The sequence below is a fragment of the Zalophus californianus genome, chromosome 11 (assembly GCF_009762305.2).
Source record: "Zalophus californianus isolate mZalCal1 chromosome 11, mZalCal1.pri.v2, whole genome shotgun sequence".
Lineage (NCBI taxonomy): Eukaryota > Metazoa > Chordata > Mammalia > Carnivora > Otariidae > Zalophus > Zalophus californianus.
In genome coordinates, this window is record NC_045605.1 from 55466881 (window position 1) to 55484426 (window position 17546).

The 17546-nt window shown below is 58.0% G+C and overlaps 1 protein-coding gene across 4 annotated transcripts; it reads right to left on the reverse strand.

Moving 5' to 3' along the window:
• Positions 1-23: 23 nt before the first annotated feature.
• On the reverse strand, positions 24-14174 carry TSKU (tsukushi, small leucine rich proteoglycan). 4 transcript variants are annotated; one of them, XM_027581181.2, is made up of 3 exons: positions 14072-14154; positions 10111-10370; positions 24-2855 (listed from the first exon to the last, which is right to left on the reverse strand). In XM_027581181.2, the coding sequence occupies exons 2-3, from the start codon at positions 10214-10216 to the stop codon at positions 1774-1776; spliced, it is 1188 nt and encodes a 395-aa protein (XP_027436982.2). In that variant the 5' UTR covers positions 10217-10370; positions 14072-14154; the 3' UTR covers positions 24-1773. The 4 variants fall into 4 exon arrangements, with proteins under 4 accessions (XP_027436982.2, XP_027436983.2, XP_027436984.2 ...); XM_027581182.2 differs by having other exon boundaries at positions 10111-10319; positions 14072-14134; XM_027581183.2 differs by having other exon boundaries at positions 10111-10316; positions 14072-14113.
• Between the last annotated feature and the right edge of the window lie 3372 nt (positions 14175-17546).

The window sequence follows — 17546 nt, forward strand, 5'->3', positions numbered from 1 at the left end:
GGAACCAGGTCTATTAGAGTGGGAAGGAGTTGAGCGGCAGGGTCAGGCCAAAGGGCAAGGCCCCCGAGGAACAGCCTGGGCAAAGGCAGAGGTGTGTTCCTGGAGCTGGGGCAGCAGGGAGAGGGGAGATGAGGCTAGAGAGGGTACCAGCCACAGTGAAAGGAGCAAGCACTCCCGAGTAACTGCCTCCCTCGTGTCAGCTCACCGTCCAAATCCCACAAGGCCCCTGGGCTTTTCTGGGAGAACAGGCTGCCCAGGGCCTGGCCATGGATGCCAGTCAAAGGATGGAAAGAGGGACTCTTTATAGTGTTTATTCAATCAAGGACCAGTTAGGTGTAGGGTGGGGCAGGTGGGGGAGGACAGAGCTCTCCTTGTCCTGTGGGCATCCCTCTGGGACCAGCCCCCTGAGGCCCGAGGGGCCACGTACACCCTGGCTTCCACCCAACACCTCCTCCCTCAACGCATCCCCAGGACACAGTATTACAAAAGTTAACAAATGCAATGTTTTTCTTCTTTTTACAAATGACAAGTTTCCATCCCCTGCCGGCAGGGGTGGGGGGGTGGGGGGGTTGAAGGGACAGTCCATTACAAAGGCAACAACTTTTATAAAACAAAGACGAAGGAAAGAGCCCAGGGCTGGGAAGCTGAGATGCCGCCTGGGGTGGAGCATAAGCTCTGATGCGGGTACCTGCCTCCTGATGGATGGGGAAGACAGGGAGACCCCTGTGGAGCTCAGGGCCAGTGCGGGAGGAATCCAGGAGGCCCCCGGGGGTTTCCAGGACTGCATCAACTTCTTGCCGAGTCCACAAGAGGCAGTACACCTCAGGGGTCAATGGATGCATTTCCAGTCTTGACGCTGGGGGACCGCACGCCAGAGTGGGAAACCGGGAGGGCTTGGGACTGGCATGGCTGAAGCTTCCAGAGGCTCCGCGGTGAACTGACTTAACCTGTGCCACACAGCTAGTTATGGGGCCCAGAGTCCCACCTCCGAGGCCCTTGCCTGTCCTGGGAATGACAGGGAAAGGGCACACATGGCAGGATGGGGGGAACCAAGAAGGGGAAAGAGGGCACGATTTAGAGAAGACAGAAAAGTGCCAAGGGCCTCACTGGGAGGGCACCAGGGTGCTAGGGCCGGCTACGCCTCCGCTGTAGCACCTCAGATTAGCCATGTTCCTTCTCTAGACCTTAGTTGCCCCATTTGTCACGTGAGAAGGCGCACTTGATTTTTTTCTCTAGTCCCTTCCATGACTAAGGTTCTACCCAGGCTTCTCGAGGAAAAGAAAAGGATGAGGTGGGTCTCATGTGCCCAGAGCAAAGAGGGGGGCTACCTCATAAAAGCAGCCCATGCCCCTGAGTGACTGGACCGCGGGCCCAAGGGGATGCTCAGCCGTGGGCCTGACTCTGCCCTGTCGCAGTGGCTTCCTTCTAGCCTCCTCCTGTCCCGGGTCGGGCTGGCCCAGGCCTGAGGGAAGGCACTTTGGGGACAAGTGGGGAAGGACAGCAGGGGACTGCTGTCTGGTTTGGCATCGAAGACCTTCTACTTATGGTTTGGGGGACAACACAGACAGAGGGGCAAGACTTTGCTCCTGGGTGCTGGTCCCAGCTCCAAAGCCTCTCCCTACGTCCACAGCTCTCTTCCAATGAGGCTGCCACAGAGGCTTGTTGGGTCCCCCCACCCCCCCCCCGGCATTGGCACATGAAAATATAAGTTACCCAGGACCTGAGGGAGCCCAGGGCAGGAGTCCGTTATGTGGCCCCAGGCTATGCCATTTGTCACAAAGTGTCGGGGCCCTTAGCAGCCGATTCCCGGGTGTCTACGCAGTGCAGGGCCACCTTGGGGCTGGAGCCAGGCTGCCGAGGGTAGGTGCCCTCCCGCACCAGCCGCCGGCAGCGCACAGCCTGGCCCACGCTGATGCTCTGCAGTGCTGGCAGGTGGAGGAGCAACATCTCGGGCAGAGGCACCAGGCCCGTGCCCGACAGGTCCAGCTCCTGCAGGGAGCCCAGGCCTGAGAATACCTCGGCTCCTGCCCACTTGAGCTTTGGGTTGCCTGACAGGTCCAAGACCTGCAAGCTCTGCAGCTCACGGAAGCCATGGGGTGCCAGCTGGGGGAGACCTTGCAGGCTGCCCAGGGACAGGTGCGTAAGGCCCGCCAGCCCCTGGAAGGCGCCTGGGCCAACGGCGGCCAGCGGATTCCCATCCAGGCTCAGGTAGCGTAGGGGCAAGTCCCGGAGGTCGGGTACGGCGCGGAGCTGGTTCCAGGCCAGGTTCAGGCTCTGGATGGTGGGTGTGGGTAGGCCGGCCCCCACAGGGTGCGGCGCGAGGCGGTGGATGAGGTTGTGGGAGAGGTCCAAGTGCAGCGCCCGGGCCTGGCTGTGGGTAGTGAAGGTGGTCACCGAGACCTCCCGGAGCCGGTTGTGGCTGAGATTCACGTCGCTCAGGGGTGAGCTGGTGAAGCTTTCGGCCGGCAGAGCCGCCAGGCCATTGTGGCTGATGTCAAGCGACTCCAGGTAGCGAAGGCGGGAGAAGGCGGTGGGCGAGAGGCTGGTGAGCAGGTTGTGGCTGAGATCCAGACCAGCCAGCGTGGTATAGCCCGGCCCGGCCAGCACCGACTCGTTCACGGTCTCTAGCCGGTTGGAGGACAGGTCCAAGTGGGCTGTGTCCAGAGGGATGGGCACGGGCACGATGTGGGGGCCCAGGCCACTGCAATCCACGCGGGTCAGGCTGAAGCTGTCAAAGAGGCCAAAGGTCTCCACCTCGCACTGGCATCCGGGGAAGCATGGCCGGGTGGTCTGGGCCCCGCTCACAGCCAGCAGCAGCAGCAGGGGCAGCAGCAGGGGCCACGGCATGGTGGGGGCTGGAAAGAGAGCCACAGGTGAGGGACGGCAGCAAGCACCCCGTACCAGACGGTTCTCGCCCGACCACAGAAGCCACGAGCCGGTGTGTCTGGGCAGAGATGAACGTTGCCACCACCAGTCCTGTCCTCCCAGGATGCTTCCCCCGGACACTTTTCCTCACGTAATTCCTGGTCCCCGCTCCTCCCTGGCCTTAGTCTCTCCATCTGTGTGGTGGAGGGGTCAGGCCACATGAGTGAAGCAGCAGAACACTTTCTTAAAAAAATAAAGATCAGCGGGTAAAAGCAGGCATGCTCTGGCTGATGTGAGGGGGGGACTTGGAACCTTCCAGGCCTGCTTAAGACCCCACCAGAAACCGCCTGGACTGGACGGGTCTCTGGCTGGCCTCTCCCGCTGATGGGCTAGGGTGTTCCATCCGCCTCGGCTGAGAAAGTGCTGGGTGCTGGGGACTGCGCTACCTGCCTCCCAGCACGGGCCTACTCAACCCTCACAATGACAGAAACCGCAAGGTAGCTATTTCTCTTGCCGCTTCACGAAGAGAGAACTGAGACGCAGAAGGTTCAGAAAGCTATGCACGGCCACACGTCTGCGGGGGAAGGACCTGGATGGAGTACGGAGGAAGCATGACTCACTGTCATGGTTTGGCAGTGGCTGAGCCATGTCTGAGACCCACACTCCAACCCCCAAGACTGAAGCCTCTCCCTGCCAGGGGGGCCCGCAGTGACCATCCCCACCCTACCCCTTTTGTGGATAACAACATTTCAGTCCCTAGTCCGGAGCCCCGTCCCTGGCCTGGCCTCCAGAGGCAGGATCCTTATTCCAACGGGGGACCCTGTGTCTAGACTTCGAGATGGGCTCTGGGGACAGCTGTCCCAAGCCCCTTCCCCCTTGCCCTGTCCCCACCCACAGCTGATACAGATATTACCCCTTGTTGGCCCTTTCTTTAGTGGAGGGCAGGCAGCTGGGCTGGTTCCTTCCTTATACAGATGAAGAACTAGAGGCTCAGAGAGGAACAGGCTTTCTTCCTGAACTAGTAAAAGCAGAGCAAGATCAGAACCTAGGCCTGCTCAATCCCAAGTCCCCTCTTTTCATCTGCTTCCTCCAGCAGGACTGGTGAGGTGGACAGCAGACACAGGCCCAAGAGGGGCTTTTCCCACTGACACATGCTATGACACAAGCCACGGCCCTCCCCGGCCTCAGTTTCCCTCCCTGTAGAATTGTAACAGTAGCCGCCAGTGATGCCAGGCACTCTATGCATGTTGTCACATTCATTCCTCACACCCACCCACACCTGTGTGACCCGAAGCCTGAGTTCACGCCCGCTGCAGCTCCGGGGACAGAGGTGCTGAGGAGGGAGGGGCTCACAGGGGGATGAGAGAGGGCAGAGTAGTGAGAGCCTCTCAGTCTGCGGTTACCTACTCCTGCCACAGAGCGGTCACTCCGCCCAGGGGACAGAAGGCACCCAGCCTCACCCCAGCAGGTCTCTTCTTCTGGGGTGGCCCTGCCCTGCCCTCCTGCCCAGTCTTCCCACACCCATCCCTCCCACTGGCCCCCAGGGAGGGAGCAGCAGGATACCCCTGCATGAAACTTTGAAGGAGCAGCCATCTGATCTGCACTCTGGCTCTGAGCAGGGGCAGCGAGAAGTGGGGCTCTTCCCTCCGCCCCCGCTACGTGGGCCTCTCCTCTCCCACCCCTTTCTTTTGTAGAGTCCAATTTGAGGATTAAACCCGGCCCAGGTGCATCCTGGGCTTGGGCCCAACTGAGGCAGGACAGAGTGTTCCAATGTCTGGAACCAAAAAGAAAATATTGAGTTGCTCCAGGCCCCCTTTGTTCTGCTGGGTGAGCTTCTCACCACAGGGGTTCATTACCACTCAGAGCCCCACCTTCCCTGCCAAGCCGATCTGCTCACACGCACCCTTCCTGGGGTTTAAACAAACACTACACACACACACACACACACACACACACACACAAAGGCCCCGAGGTTACCCTGTGGTTCCCAAAGGTGATTATACAATGCGCCTATTAAATGCCAGACGGCCCCTCGAGAGCTCCTGCTTATGTGACCGGCAGCCTGAAAGCGCCCAAACCCTCTCCCCTAGAGCAGGGGTCTCTTACCACCCTCCCCAGGCCTTCCCCCTGTCCTCTGTACCGCAAGGCGGTCATTCTTGCCCTGCCCTCTTCACACCAGGCGATTGAACTCCCACCAAAGGGCAATGCAAACTGTGAAGAGCTGGGCACGAACGCGAGGTGGTCATTTCCAGACCACCGGGGACAGGAAGGCCGACATAAAGGGAGCAGGAGTAGCGACCGGGCCCCGCCTGCATAACTGCGCTTGTGGGAGCTCTCTGAGCACCCTGGACAAGGTGCCCCCCCGCCAGCCCCGCACAGCGGCCACCTCTGCCAGGGGCCCCATTCTGTGCCAGGCCTGGACACTCCCAGGGGCAAGTGCTGACGGGGACAGTCCGAGCCAGTCCCCACGATGGGCCAATGCTGGACCCACATTCTCTCCTACATCTGCAGCCCCTCCAGGAGGTCTGCAGCCTTAGGTCCGTTTTAGAGGAAACGGAGGGTGAGAACCGAACTCAGGCCTTGGTAACCTCCTAACTGGTTCGGTTCAAGTGGAACGCACACTTCTGTCCTTTGGTGGGAAAGGAAGAGGGAAGCGGCCAGAGAACTCAGGCCCGGCGCCGCGGTCTTCAATACTCAGCGGCTCCGGGGCTTTGGTGAGCTCGCAGCCGAGTCCAGAGGCCTCTCCAGGGTGTCCCAGGCAGTCGAGAGAAAGAAATCCCCGAGATGCCTTACACCTTTGGAGGTGTGGGCCGCTGTCTGAGAGTCGGTGTCCCTGTCCTGCCGAGAGATCCCCTCTGGGGTAACATCAGGAGGGGTGCCTTTGTAGGAGTGTCCCAGAGATGCTAGGGCCTGGCACTGTGGCTCCAAGCCCTTAGCAAAAGGCTCAGGAGCCAAGGGGAAGGCAGAACTTTCTCAGGGGGAGACTGAGGGAAGATAAGGAATATTCGGGCCAGGGGTGCGGCTCTTTATAGTTCACAAAAGGCCTCTGCTCACTGGATGCCACGAGGGTCGCAGAGCGGGGCGTGCCACCCGGCACTTGAGTGATGAGGAGCCTGTGACCCCCTGTGCAGTGACTTGTCCACAGCCTCCCAGCGAGGTCGTGGCGGCCCATGTTCAGGCTCCGGTCTCCTGATTCCAGGCTTGGGCTTCCCAGCCCACTCAGAATGGCTGTTGAAGTCTCTTAGGGATTTTATGGAGTCCATAAAAATCATGCTCAGAAAAGTCCACAGCCTCATAGAGGGGGCTGATGCCATAATGCTAGGTATCGTAAGGATAAATTGCATATCTAGGAAAATTATAACTATGCATTAAAAAAAAACACAACAACCAACCCAAATCCTAATTTTGGAAAGTCTAGAAAAAAATATATCCATGCAACAGTAGTTTCTCTTTAGATGGTAGAACTTTGAGCGATTTAAACATGTTTTAATCTCCTTTTCTCCCATTTCCTCTCTTACAGGAGAAATATATATAAAACACACTGACAAACCCACTAACAAAGCCTCCCAAAAGACCATGGCCATCTCTGCTTTCTCTGCTCTTGGCTAGCCACAATCCCTGAGCCTCAGTCTCCCCATCTGTAAAATGGAGATGTGAATAGCCAGCTCACGGGACTGTGGTGAAGACGAAATAGAATGGTGGCAACGGGGCCTCCCTGGCAGGCTTCCTAGCACATGGGAAGACTGCAGTGTGGTCTACCCTGCCCTCCCCCACAGACTGGGAGCTGGTGGGTGGGGGCCAGCAGGCGGGCCTGACCCATCTCTCTTCCTCCTTCCTTCGGCACACATGTATGAAATGTGTCAAAGCTCTTATCAGCACCCTCTGGGAGAGCAGTTCTTTCCTGGGTGGCACACTGTTTCCACAGGACTGCTGGATCTGTGAAGGGATGAGTAATGTTGAGTTCCCCTTGACGGAAACCACTAGCCTCAGCTCCGTGGAGAGGAAAGGCCTTCACAGAGAGCCAGAATCCTTGGACGCTAACTTGCAGTGTGAACCAGGCAAGTCACTTTACCTTTCTGGACCGGCTCCTTAAACTATGAATCTGGGATGGTAATGATGGTCCCATCAGCCTCAGAGGGGACAGGTGTGAAGATGAGACTGGGAAGCTGATTATTCCCACTGAGAAATGAGGCCCTGGGGGGGTGGAGGCCACGTGACGGAAAGATGGCACCTTTTGATCTGACCTACAGCCATATCCACTGTGGAGGTCATCACCGCACCGCTTCCTGGGGAACCTGCACAGGGCCTCAGAGCTTTTCCTGACATGGTGCTTTGCAGGCCTCTGTCCACTGGGCAGGGGTGGCCCTCCAGAGGAGAACTGTCATTCTGGGATCAGTTCCCTGCTCTGAAGAAGCTATGATCCTGGCAACTGGAGTCCCGTGCCAAACCAGGCAACTCGGGCAAACAACTTCCTCTTTCTCAGCCTGTTTCCTTACCTAAAACGGAGACAACAACGCCTTCCTCAAGGGATCGCTGTGCGGACCAGAGACCACAGTGCGAGGAGCTGACGGAAGTGCAGTTGATGAGGGCTGGTGCCTTTCCTGAGCCGTAGGGTAGAAGGAGCCCCCCGAGGGCCCTCCCCCAACCCCTTCACCACTCTCTGGAGGCTGAAAGGGAGGCGACAGGATGACTGTGCGTGGTGACAAGACAGGCCCTGGAGGACAGTCAGGAGCCCCAGCCTGCTCTGCTCACACCCGTGGACGAGTCCCCTCTCCTCTTTGCGCCTCAGCTCCCCTGGCTTCACAGTGAGAGGTTTAGCCTAGCCCCTGCAGCTCCAGCGTCTCAGGAGGGCAACACGTACCAGAAGCATTTACTAAATCTCTACTGAGTGCAGGGCGCTGTGCAAGGCCATGGGAGGTGCATGTTGGGCGCGGGTGGGGGGACCAGGCCCCTGTCCTCAAGAGGCTTACAGACCAGCAGTGGGGACAGGAGAGCAAGTCGGAACAAGATGGCTAACACCTGCCTTGCACCCAGAAGAACGGGACTCCTGTGCCCAGCGTGCCACCATCTGTGTGACCTTCACGGTTTTCTTTCTTTCTTTGAGCCTCGGTTTTCTCATCTGTAACAGTATGGACCCTGCCTCCCTCTGGGACCTGTGATCTACCCTGGGGAGGAAGGGAAAGGCAGACACGTGGCCACCATTGAAGGCAAGGGAGGAAAGGGATCTTTGGCCCAAGACGTATCACTTCTTTCCCAAACCCCGGCCTGCAGATAAAAGACACTGGTCAGCCAGCCTACAGAACACAAGGGCTTAGAAACTACCCACCCTGGGTTGGCGGGACACCGCATAAGGTCCTCTGGGCAGGGGCCAGGAGTTATTCCTTGGTGGGACCACTGTGGCTCTAAGCAAAGTTGGCCGATGGCCCTGTGAGGTCAGAAGACAAACCTGCGTGGCTATTTCCTAACGGGCTCCGGGCAGCATTCCCTCCCGTGACAGCAAGGGCCTGCTCAGACAGCCCCCAGGACAGGTGTGGCCACATCAGTCCCCTTCTCAAAACCCTCCCAACCTCTCCTTCTACCTACAGACATCAGGTTCGCCCTGGCACAGAGGCACGCTGTCCCCACGGTCGTCCCTCCCCCAGCTGAGCCCCCGTCTTGACCTGAACCTACGGTGGGGAGCTCTGAACAACTCGGCCTTTGCTCGCACTTCCTCAAACTCACAGAGAGTTCAGGGTGGGGAACTGGAAGGTCCCCCAGCGATCACCGGTAACTGAGGCCCAGAGGGGTAGTGACGACAAGGAAACGGCAGAGCAGGGCCCAGGACCCGGGTCCCGGTGCCTGACTGCGACCAGTGGCACCCGCGCCCACCTGGCCTGCCAGGGCCCTGCCTGTGGAACAAAGTTGTTCTATCCACTCGGGCCCCAGAGCCGGTTTCCTGGCCTAGGCCTCTCACGCCGTCCGCGAGCCTCCTTCGGCTGCATACTCACTACATCCTATCCTGTGATTTACCTGCCCATCTCCTGACTTCAAGTGTGAGCGGCTTGGGGCAGCAACTCTGCCTTCTTCACCTGTCCATCCCTCCCCGACGCTGGTGTCAGAGCCAGGCCTGGAGGCCATGGCAGACCCAGTCGGGTGAAGAACAGGCCTGCTGGACTCAGACCCAGGTGTAAGGCCAGCCCCACACCTGCGTGCCTGAGGCAAGTGTCAACCTTGTTGGGTCTCAGTGTCCTCAATAGGGGCAACGACACAGGGTTGGTCAAAGCATTATGGGAGAGCGTGTGAAAACACTCGGCTCCGTGTCTGCCACATGCTAAGTTCTCCATGCGTGGTAGTCGATGACGGCGATGACTTACGAAGCTTCCAGAAGGCAATGACCGTGTTACTCTTCTTCATGTTCCTCCCTACCCAAGGACCCAGCACAGCGCCAGGCACCCGGCAGGTCTGTGACTGCTTGTACTAACATTCTCTGGACAGTGTGCTGGTGTCGGCTGGCCAGGGTCCAAACTCCCTCCTCCTTCTCTGAGACTCATCTAGAGCTCAGGGTTCTGGCTTAGGCCTTCCTGGCCCCAGGCGCCTGCCCCTGGTGCCACATCACAGCATTTCTGGGCCAAAGATTTGCCAGCTCCTCACCACAACTTCAAGAGGGAGACCCTGGCACAGGAATGAGGTGGGCAGGAGGCTGAGCCTTGGGCTGGACCAGGGCCCCTGCCCCCACCTGAGATAGGCCGCTCGGTGCTGAGCTGCTGAGGCAGCACCGAGCTCAGCACCGAGCGGCCTCCCACCCTGCTCCCTCCGCCATGAGCTCACTCGAGCTGATGCCAACGAAATCCCCAGGTGGAAATTCCACGAACACCCTGCCCCCTCCCCCTTCCCCCCCTCCCCCCCACTTAGCTCTGGAAACGCAAGGAAAAAACAATTTCAGGGCCTTGAGGGCTGACTCTCCCAACAGAATCACTAATGCCGTGTGGCATTAGTTTGTACACATCTGTACAAACACATCAGCTCACCGCGCACCTTCTATATCACCATCTCGTTTCTGCCTCATCACAGTCCTTGACCAGGGGGATCACTGTCCCTATTTTGCAGACGAGACTGACATTACTCAGCTGGGTGGTAGAGGAACCAGGTCTCAAACCCAGATGTCTGAGCTCCAAATCCCTCCTTATACCACTGGGACTCAACTTACAAATGGGCCCGTGTGGGCGACGGCTAGAGCTGATCGTGCTGGAGTGGAATTACATTTACCTGTCTGTCCTGTGAGCAGGGATGGGGTCCGATTGATCTGTATGTCCTTGGAGCTGAGCACTGGGGTTGGCACAGAGCGGATACTACATGAAGACGTATCAGGCATTCAGAACACTACCACTTCACCAAAGGACACCTCTTAACCTTTCCGACGCCTCAGCTGTGATCTCTTCAGTCACCCCACAAGATCAGCTGGTCAGGTGGCCCTGCTACGTGAAAAGACCCAGAGAGGTTCGGTCATCTGTCCAGAGTCACACAGCCTGTGAGGACAGGGGCTAGACTCAGGATCCAGGTACTGACACCCAGTGCCTGGCCTCCTCTGTAACATTATCCCCGGTGCAGTTGGGCCCAGCAACCTTGGCCGAGGAGGATGATCTACAGGGAAATGGGCAAGGCTCCTAAGACTATTTCCTCCGTCCGGCGTGTCTTCTCCCTGAAGCTCGCCAAGATCCCTTCGGTGGAAGGCAGCATGTGTAGACTCACGGGGAGGCAGTCTGGGGCAGAGGAAGGGGTTTTGCAGCCAGGCAGACCAGGCGCCAACCCCAGAGTGCCTCTCCTGCCAGGAGGCTTGCGTGTGCCCTCACCCCTGAGTCTGAGCCTTCCTCTGTAACATGGTGAGAATTCTGGTATTGCTCCCAGCAGGTCACTGGGATGATTACACAAGGTAAGATGAAGACTCAGTCCCAGGCCTGGCATGCATTGGTGCTCACTGCATGTGGGTTCCTGTCCCCTAAAGGCTGCTTTCAGGGGCCAGGAAAGAAAAAGGAGCTGCGACACCAGCAGATCTGAAGGTGAGGCAGGGGCAGAGTTTAAAGAATCTAAAATGCACCTGGGAGCCTTGGATTCTCTCCTAAGGCACCGTCCAGGGCCCTTCCTGGGCTACAAATGCTGACCAGGATTTAGCAGGGAATTGGGAAGCGGGTTTTGGAAAGGCTGCAGAAGACAAAGCAGGCTGAAGCAGGTGTGTCACCTCTGACAGAATGAGGACAGAATGAGAATCGGGTAGGTGGGTCACCATCTTCCCCTCTCTCACCCTCCAAGCCAGGCAGTGACCTCGCCCTGCCCAGGTTCAGCTCAGGAGGCATCCCGGCCTGGACTGCTATGACAGCCTTGTTCCTAGCCCGCTGCGTCCAACTGTCAGCCTTACTGGGCACCATAGTACAATCCCAACAGAAGAATAGGACCTACCACTGCTCCCACTTAGAACCCATCCTACGAAGATGACTTGCCAGACTAGAAGCCCATTTTGCTTCCAGGGCCCCACGCCTTTGCACAGGTTGCTCCCTCTGACGAAGACGGCAGAGATGCCCTTTTCTTTGACCTGCATCGTCCCCTTAGGCTCCCATGGCCTCTGGGTTGCTCATATCAAAGTATGATACCCTTTGTGGTTTGTGACCATCTGTGGATCTGTGTCCTGCTCATCCCCTGTGTGGGGCCTGGCCGCGTGAAAGGGGATAAACCAGATAAATTTAATGTCCTGGACAGAAAGCTTCCTCCTGCTTGGTGAGGACATCACTGGCCCAAGCTTGCAGGAGACTTCGGGCTTTGCCAGGTGGTGAAATCAGGTTTAGGACCGCAGCTGAAGTTGTCTCTGCCTTCTGGTGTCAGTGCAATCCCACACCACAGGCACACCACAAACCTCCTCTCATTTTGTTAGCACGTGTAATTTATCATCCTATTTGGCATTCACCACAGATCAGTGAGACAGGAATTACTAATTTTCACATCTGAAGGATGAGGAGACTGAAAACCAGAGGTAATGTTACTTGGCCAAGGTCACAGAGCTAGGAAGCGACAGAGTGGGAGTAAAATCTAGGTTCTTGACTCTAACTCTGCCTGCAGACTGGTCTCTCAGTCTCCAGCACCGCCCACAAGCCAGAGGAAGTTTTCTTGGAATTATCAATCCCACGCTATTATGCCTGCTTAAACCCACCAGCAGCTCTCCACCACCTGCAGATTCAAATCCCAGCTCCTAGGCCCGGCCTTCAGGGCCCTCATATCTGCCCCCGCCTTCCCTCCCAGGGGAATTCCAATCCCCACCCCACCCCAACACCCACCTTGCATTGAGTCCACAATGCTGACCACCTCTGTGCTGTTATCAGAACACACAGCCGCACAGTGCTGTCCCCTCAGTGGGAGACACTTCCTGCTTACCCCTGCTGCTGCATTCCAGCCTTCCCTTCCTCGGGCTGCAGGGGCTCCAGGCCCACCTCACCTCATCCCTCCCTACCTTCAAAGCCACCTCCCCTCCCCCCATTCAATACAGCAAATCGCTGCCCGGGGGACTGCTCTAGAAAGAATGGAGGTGCGTGTCACACATCAAAGTGTTTCCAGGTTCTGTGGTCTCAAGCAGTCAGCCACAACAGAAAGGGAGGGGTGAAGTTGTCAACATCTTCCTTTCCAGAAGGCAAACTGAGGCAGAGAAAGGAAAGCGCCAATGTTTGCCTCCTTCCCAGGTGAGTGGCTTGTGGCCCTCCTTCACATCTGCAGCATCCCCAAAACTCTAAAGTTAAAGACTGGGTGGAGGATGGTTGAGGGGGCAGGGGAGGGAAGGTGTTAGGGCTATCTCCGAGACTCAGGATCAAAGGCGCAGCAGGCTTCCACCCCTGAGCGCTCCCTCTGGGGTCAGACCTAGGCTCCGCAAGTCTGGACTTATCTGAAGGGTAGAGCAGGCAGGAAGGAAGGATCGGGGAAGTTCCTGAGTCACCTCCTCGTCCCGGCCAAGTGTGGGCGGCACCGCTCTCAAGCCGAATCCCGCAGCGCGGGTAATCCAGACTGCACGCTCGGCGCCCAGAGGGAGTTCTCTCGCTCCCATCCAGAGCAGAGTGACTGCGACTCCGAGAGGCTGAGCAACTCGCCCAGGGCTGGACTTGGGCCCGTGGCCGTCCCACTGGGAACCAGTAGGTGCCGGGATCCCAGAAGCCGTCGCCTCCCCACCTACCGGATCGGAGGGCTGGTCCCCCCATCCCCCGGGGGCGGGACGCCAGCGGAGAGCGGATCTCAAAGCGGAGCCGGGGGTAGGGGCCGGCCTTTCGCCAAGCAGACACGTCTCTCTCGGTCACACACACTCCCTCGGAGAAGCGCCCGGCGGGCAACACCGGCTGCCGTCTCCTCTCCTGTCCTCTCCCGCTGCAGCCCCCACGCCGGGGCCCAGAACTGGCCGCTTACCTCTCTTCTCCTAGCTGGGTCGGCTGGGGTGTCCCGCACGCTCCGCCCAGCCGTGGCCTGGGCGAGTCCCCCAGCGCGGCTGACCCCCGCCCCCATCCTATCCCATCCCCTCCCGGCTCTAAGAACCTCAGGAGGTGAAGGAGGGGCGGGCCGCCAGCGCCCCGGCCCCGGCTGCAGCGGGAGGAGGACGGGGGCTGTTGCCGGAGGAACCAGGAGAAAAGTTTGAAGTCAAGTCGGGGGCCCGGGTGGACAGCAGGGGAGCGAGGAGTTGGGGCGGTGTCTGGCTCTCGGCGCGCACACACTCCACGGACACCCAACCCAGACACGTCGACAGGCACAGACCACGTACGCGGACACACGACGATGAGCCCACCCACAACCAAACGCGGGCCCACAAAACGTGGACATAGGCACCAAAAAGCCACACAAAGCCACAGACACACAAAAGGCTCAGGCAGATGCATGTCCCCGGATCCAAATCTACAAAGACCCACAAACGCGTGATGCACGTGCCCGCACAAAGACCCCAGAGGCGCCGGCCCCCGGCCCGCGTCCAGAGCCTTTGTCTCCTGGAAGCCCTCACCCCTTGGTACGTGTTCCCTACCCCGGCCCAGCCCCAGGCACCCCGCAGCCGCTGCCGACGCCCTGGATCCAGGAAAAGTTGAGGGGCCCGGGGCCCGCCCCCAGAGTCCCAGCGCCTCCCGCCCGCCGGATGGGGCGGCGAGGTTGGGGTCGGGGGCTCCGGACCTTCGCCCTCAGCGCGACTCCCGCTCCGCCCGGGACCCACACCCACCTGGAAGCCTGCACCGCAGCCGCCTCGGCGCGCTCACCCAGGCGGCCCGGCCGCGGGCTCTCCGGCCGGCGCTTTTCTCCGCGCGGCGGCGGCCCGCCCCCCGGCCCCCGCCCGCCGCTGGGAGCCCCCCGCCCCCGCCTGCCGGGCGCCCAGTGGCTGCTCGGGCCAGCCGCCCGACGACCTAGGGAGTGTCGCCAAAGTGCCGGCTTTCCCGGCGCGCGCCCGCCCCGCCCCCCGCCCGCCTGCGGAGCCCTAGCGAGCCCGGGTTCCACCCTAGGGAGCGTCTCAAAAGTGCGCACGCAGCTCCCGCCCACTCCAGTCAGCCTCGCTCCCAGCTTCCTGCAACCCGGATCCCTGCCCCCTTCCCCAGAGCGCCTGAGCAACCTCAGCAGATGGCCGCATGGTCGGGAACATCTGGAGGTCGCAAGAATGCGTGTGTGCGTGTGTGTGCGTGTGTGTGTGTGTGCGTGTGTGTGTGTGTGTGCGCGCGCGCGCCAAAGAGAGGGTGGGGGGACGTTAGGAAGAAAGAGATTGAGTGGGTGAGGGTTCCCTCTTCTCGAGTTCATCCCCTCGTTTTTTTAAATGAGTGAAAGAGGTCCAGAGACATTAGTGAGAAGTAGACCAGGAATCTGAAACCGAGCAAGACTGGCTGAAAGACGAACCCGCAGAGGGGAGAGAGACAGGCCGAAGGCAGAAAAACTAGCAGGAGAGGAGAGGGAAAGCGGCAGACTTACTTGCTCTGAAGGGAACCGTGGACTTTGGCTGGATTTCTAAGAAGGGAAACTGTGTGTGTGACTAGGCACCACTTATTCCTCTGCAGCTCATCCTCTCTTCACCCCTCTTTACGTTTATAAGGTCAGGAAGACATCCAAAAAAAAAAAAAAACTTTTAAAAACGGGGACTGGGAGAGAAATTGCCCGGTGGATGCCTTCCCAGTGTGGGGCTTGGGTGAGTTTGAGTCTCCCATTCTGCACACCTAGACAGGGGTAGGGGGCAGTTGTCAGGCACCCCAGAGGTATCTGGCCCAGGGGTGGAGGGAGGCTTTGGTCTTGAACCCTGGACATCCCAGGAGCCCCCTGTTGTGGAGAGGGCCCCTGGGTGCAGAGATTGGGCAGTGTTCCCCCGGCAGTGGCCCAGACTTGCACTCCCAGTCTTTTTGCTTGTTTCTTTATTACCTTTTTTTTTTTAATTAAAAAAGTTGCTTGGGCTTGTGTGTATGTGTCTGCCTGTCTACCTGGAAGGAGGGAGGTATGTAGAGAGATGGGGAAGGAGGAGTGGAGGCCGCTACCCCAGCCTCAGGGCAGCAAAACTGAATCTGCTACACGGAGCCAGAGTGTTCTTGCAAGTCCTCCCGTGCACCCAGTGACCGTGCAGCTCCTGTAGACGGTGCTCAGCTGGGCTGAGATCCCCAGACCCTGCCCGTTAGGGAGGTAAGAGGAGAAGGCTGGGAGCCTGGTCTTCTCGGTGTAGGACCGGAAGAGCTCTCCTGTCTCCTCTGCCTCTGGCCCTTGTCCTCCCCCAATTAGAAACCCAGCTGCCAGAACTGGGAGGCCAGAGGGCCAAGCAGCCAGACTTCTCATCAGTCTTTGAAATTGTACCCCAGGCTCCTTTGCATCTAGTCACCTCCTCACAGTCGAGCTCGTAATAAATGGGCCGCTGAGATTCAACTCTGCACCCGCTCATCGTTCTCGGTGCAGCCTGGTGCCCTCAGGAGGAGATGAAGCCCTTCCCAGCCCTTCTCCCTATCTGGGGGAGGAGACCCCCCAAAAGCATTTGGTGAGGGCCCTGAGCTTGGACAGGGTTTGGGTTCCAGCCCTGCCACTTCCCAGCTTTGGGTAATCTTAGGCAAGTCACCTATCCTCTCTCAGGTTCTGCGCCACAGGAGAGGCTGCTATGAGAAGTAAACAGGGTAACTTAGTAAAGCAGTAAAACTTGTCACAGGAAGCACCATCCTGCAGTGTTAATTGCCGGTACTATTATACCTAGATGTCTCCCACCAGGGATGGTGTAGAGGCTGGAAAGCCCAGTAGGCTTGGGAGGGGAGGGGCCCAGGGAATGGCCATCTGACTCTCTGGCCCCCTTCCCTGGGGGAGAGAGGGCTTTCTTTCAGTGCAATCCCCCTGGGCCCTGGCCTGGAGACTTTCATCCTCCCCTCCCTTGATGTGGAGTTCTGGAGTGAGGCTCCTGCTGAGCATCTGAGAAATGGAGATAAATAATCAACTCCCAGGGAACTCGGGGGTGGGGGGGGGTGGGGGGGAGGGGAATGCTAACTCCCACTGCCCTTTGTATGCAGGGTCTACCGGCTAGGCTGGAGGATCCAGGCTCTCCCAAATGGCTTTTCACCTAAAGTACACATGATGAACAGCCCTTCACACCTTGGTTGGTGGCTGCAGGCAGTTTTGAAGCACTTCTGCATTCATCATTTCCCTGATCTTCCCTAACTTGGGCTTTGGGTAGGGAATGTCTGTCAGCCCTACCCATCTCCCTTGTCCGCTGTCTACACTGCAACAAAATATCCTTCCTAAACTGCAAAACTCCAAAAGTGATCATGACACTTGTCTACTTAAAACCTTTCAGTGGCAAAAGCCGAACTCCTTGGCTTGGCATTCAAGGCTCATGAGATATGCCCCCCGCCCCACCTCTTCAGCCTCATTTCTGGCCATCCCCTCTTACACATTTAAAACCCTAGTCCTCTAGTCACCTGGAACTGGGGGAGGGAGATGAGGGAGGGGAGCACCTCTACATTCTTCAAGCCTCTATCCAGATTCTCCTCCCCCAGGAAGCCCTCTGCCTGGCGAAGTTGGTCCTTCATACTATTACGTTGCCCCTCCCTTTGTACATAGACACTATCATTTTCCCGTTCTCTTCACCCTTCTGTAGCCATCCTGACCGTTATCACCTGCCAGGGACTGTGCTCGATGCTTTAAAGGTCACTACATCCCTTAATCCCTGTGTGGTTTTTAATCACTTAACAACCACACAGATTGATAGTGGTGAGGCCCAGAGAAAGAGATCTGTCCAATGTCACACAACCTGTTTTCTGCAGAGCTAGAACAATAGTCAGGGCCCCAGTGCTCCTTGTACAATCCACACAAAAGCAAAATGTGGTATAATAAGAGAGACCTCGGGAACCAAGTGTCCCAGATGCAAACCATTGCTCTATCCTCGGCTACCTATGGACTTCCTTCGCCTCAGCCTGTTTCCTTACCTGTAAAATGGGAATAAATAAGAAGCCCTACCTCACTGGGATGGAGGGAGGATCAAATGAATTAACATAGATGCAAAAATATTGTACGCTGTAGGGTGCTGTGTGCTTTTCATTGATTTCCTTGACCAGCCGTACTGCAACTGAGTTCTTTTTTCTCAGAACTCTCCAGACCAGAGGTCAAAGACACCAGTAGTCCCTTCGGTTGCCTTGCTCATTTCCCATGTTTTGAGAAAGCTAAAAGGTCTTTTTCTTTCCCTTACCGTAGCT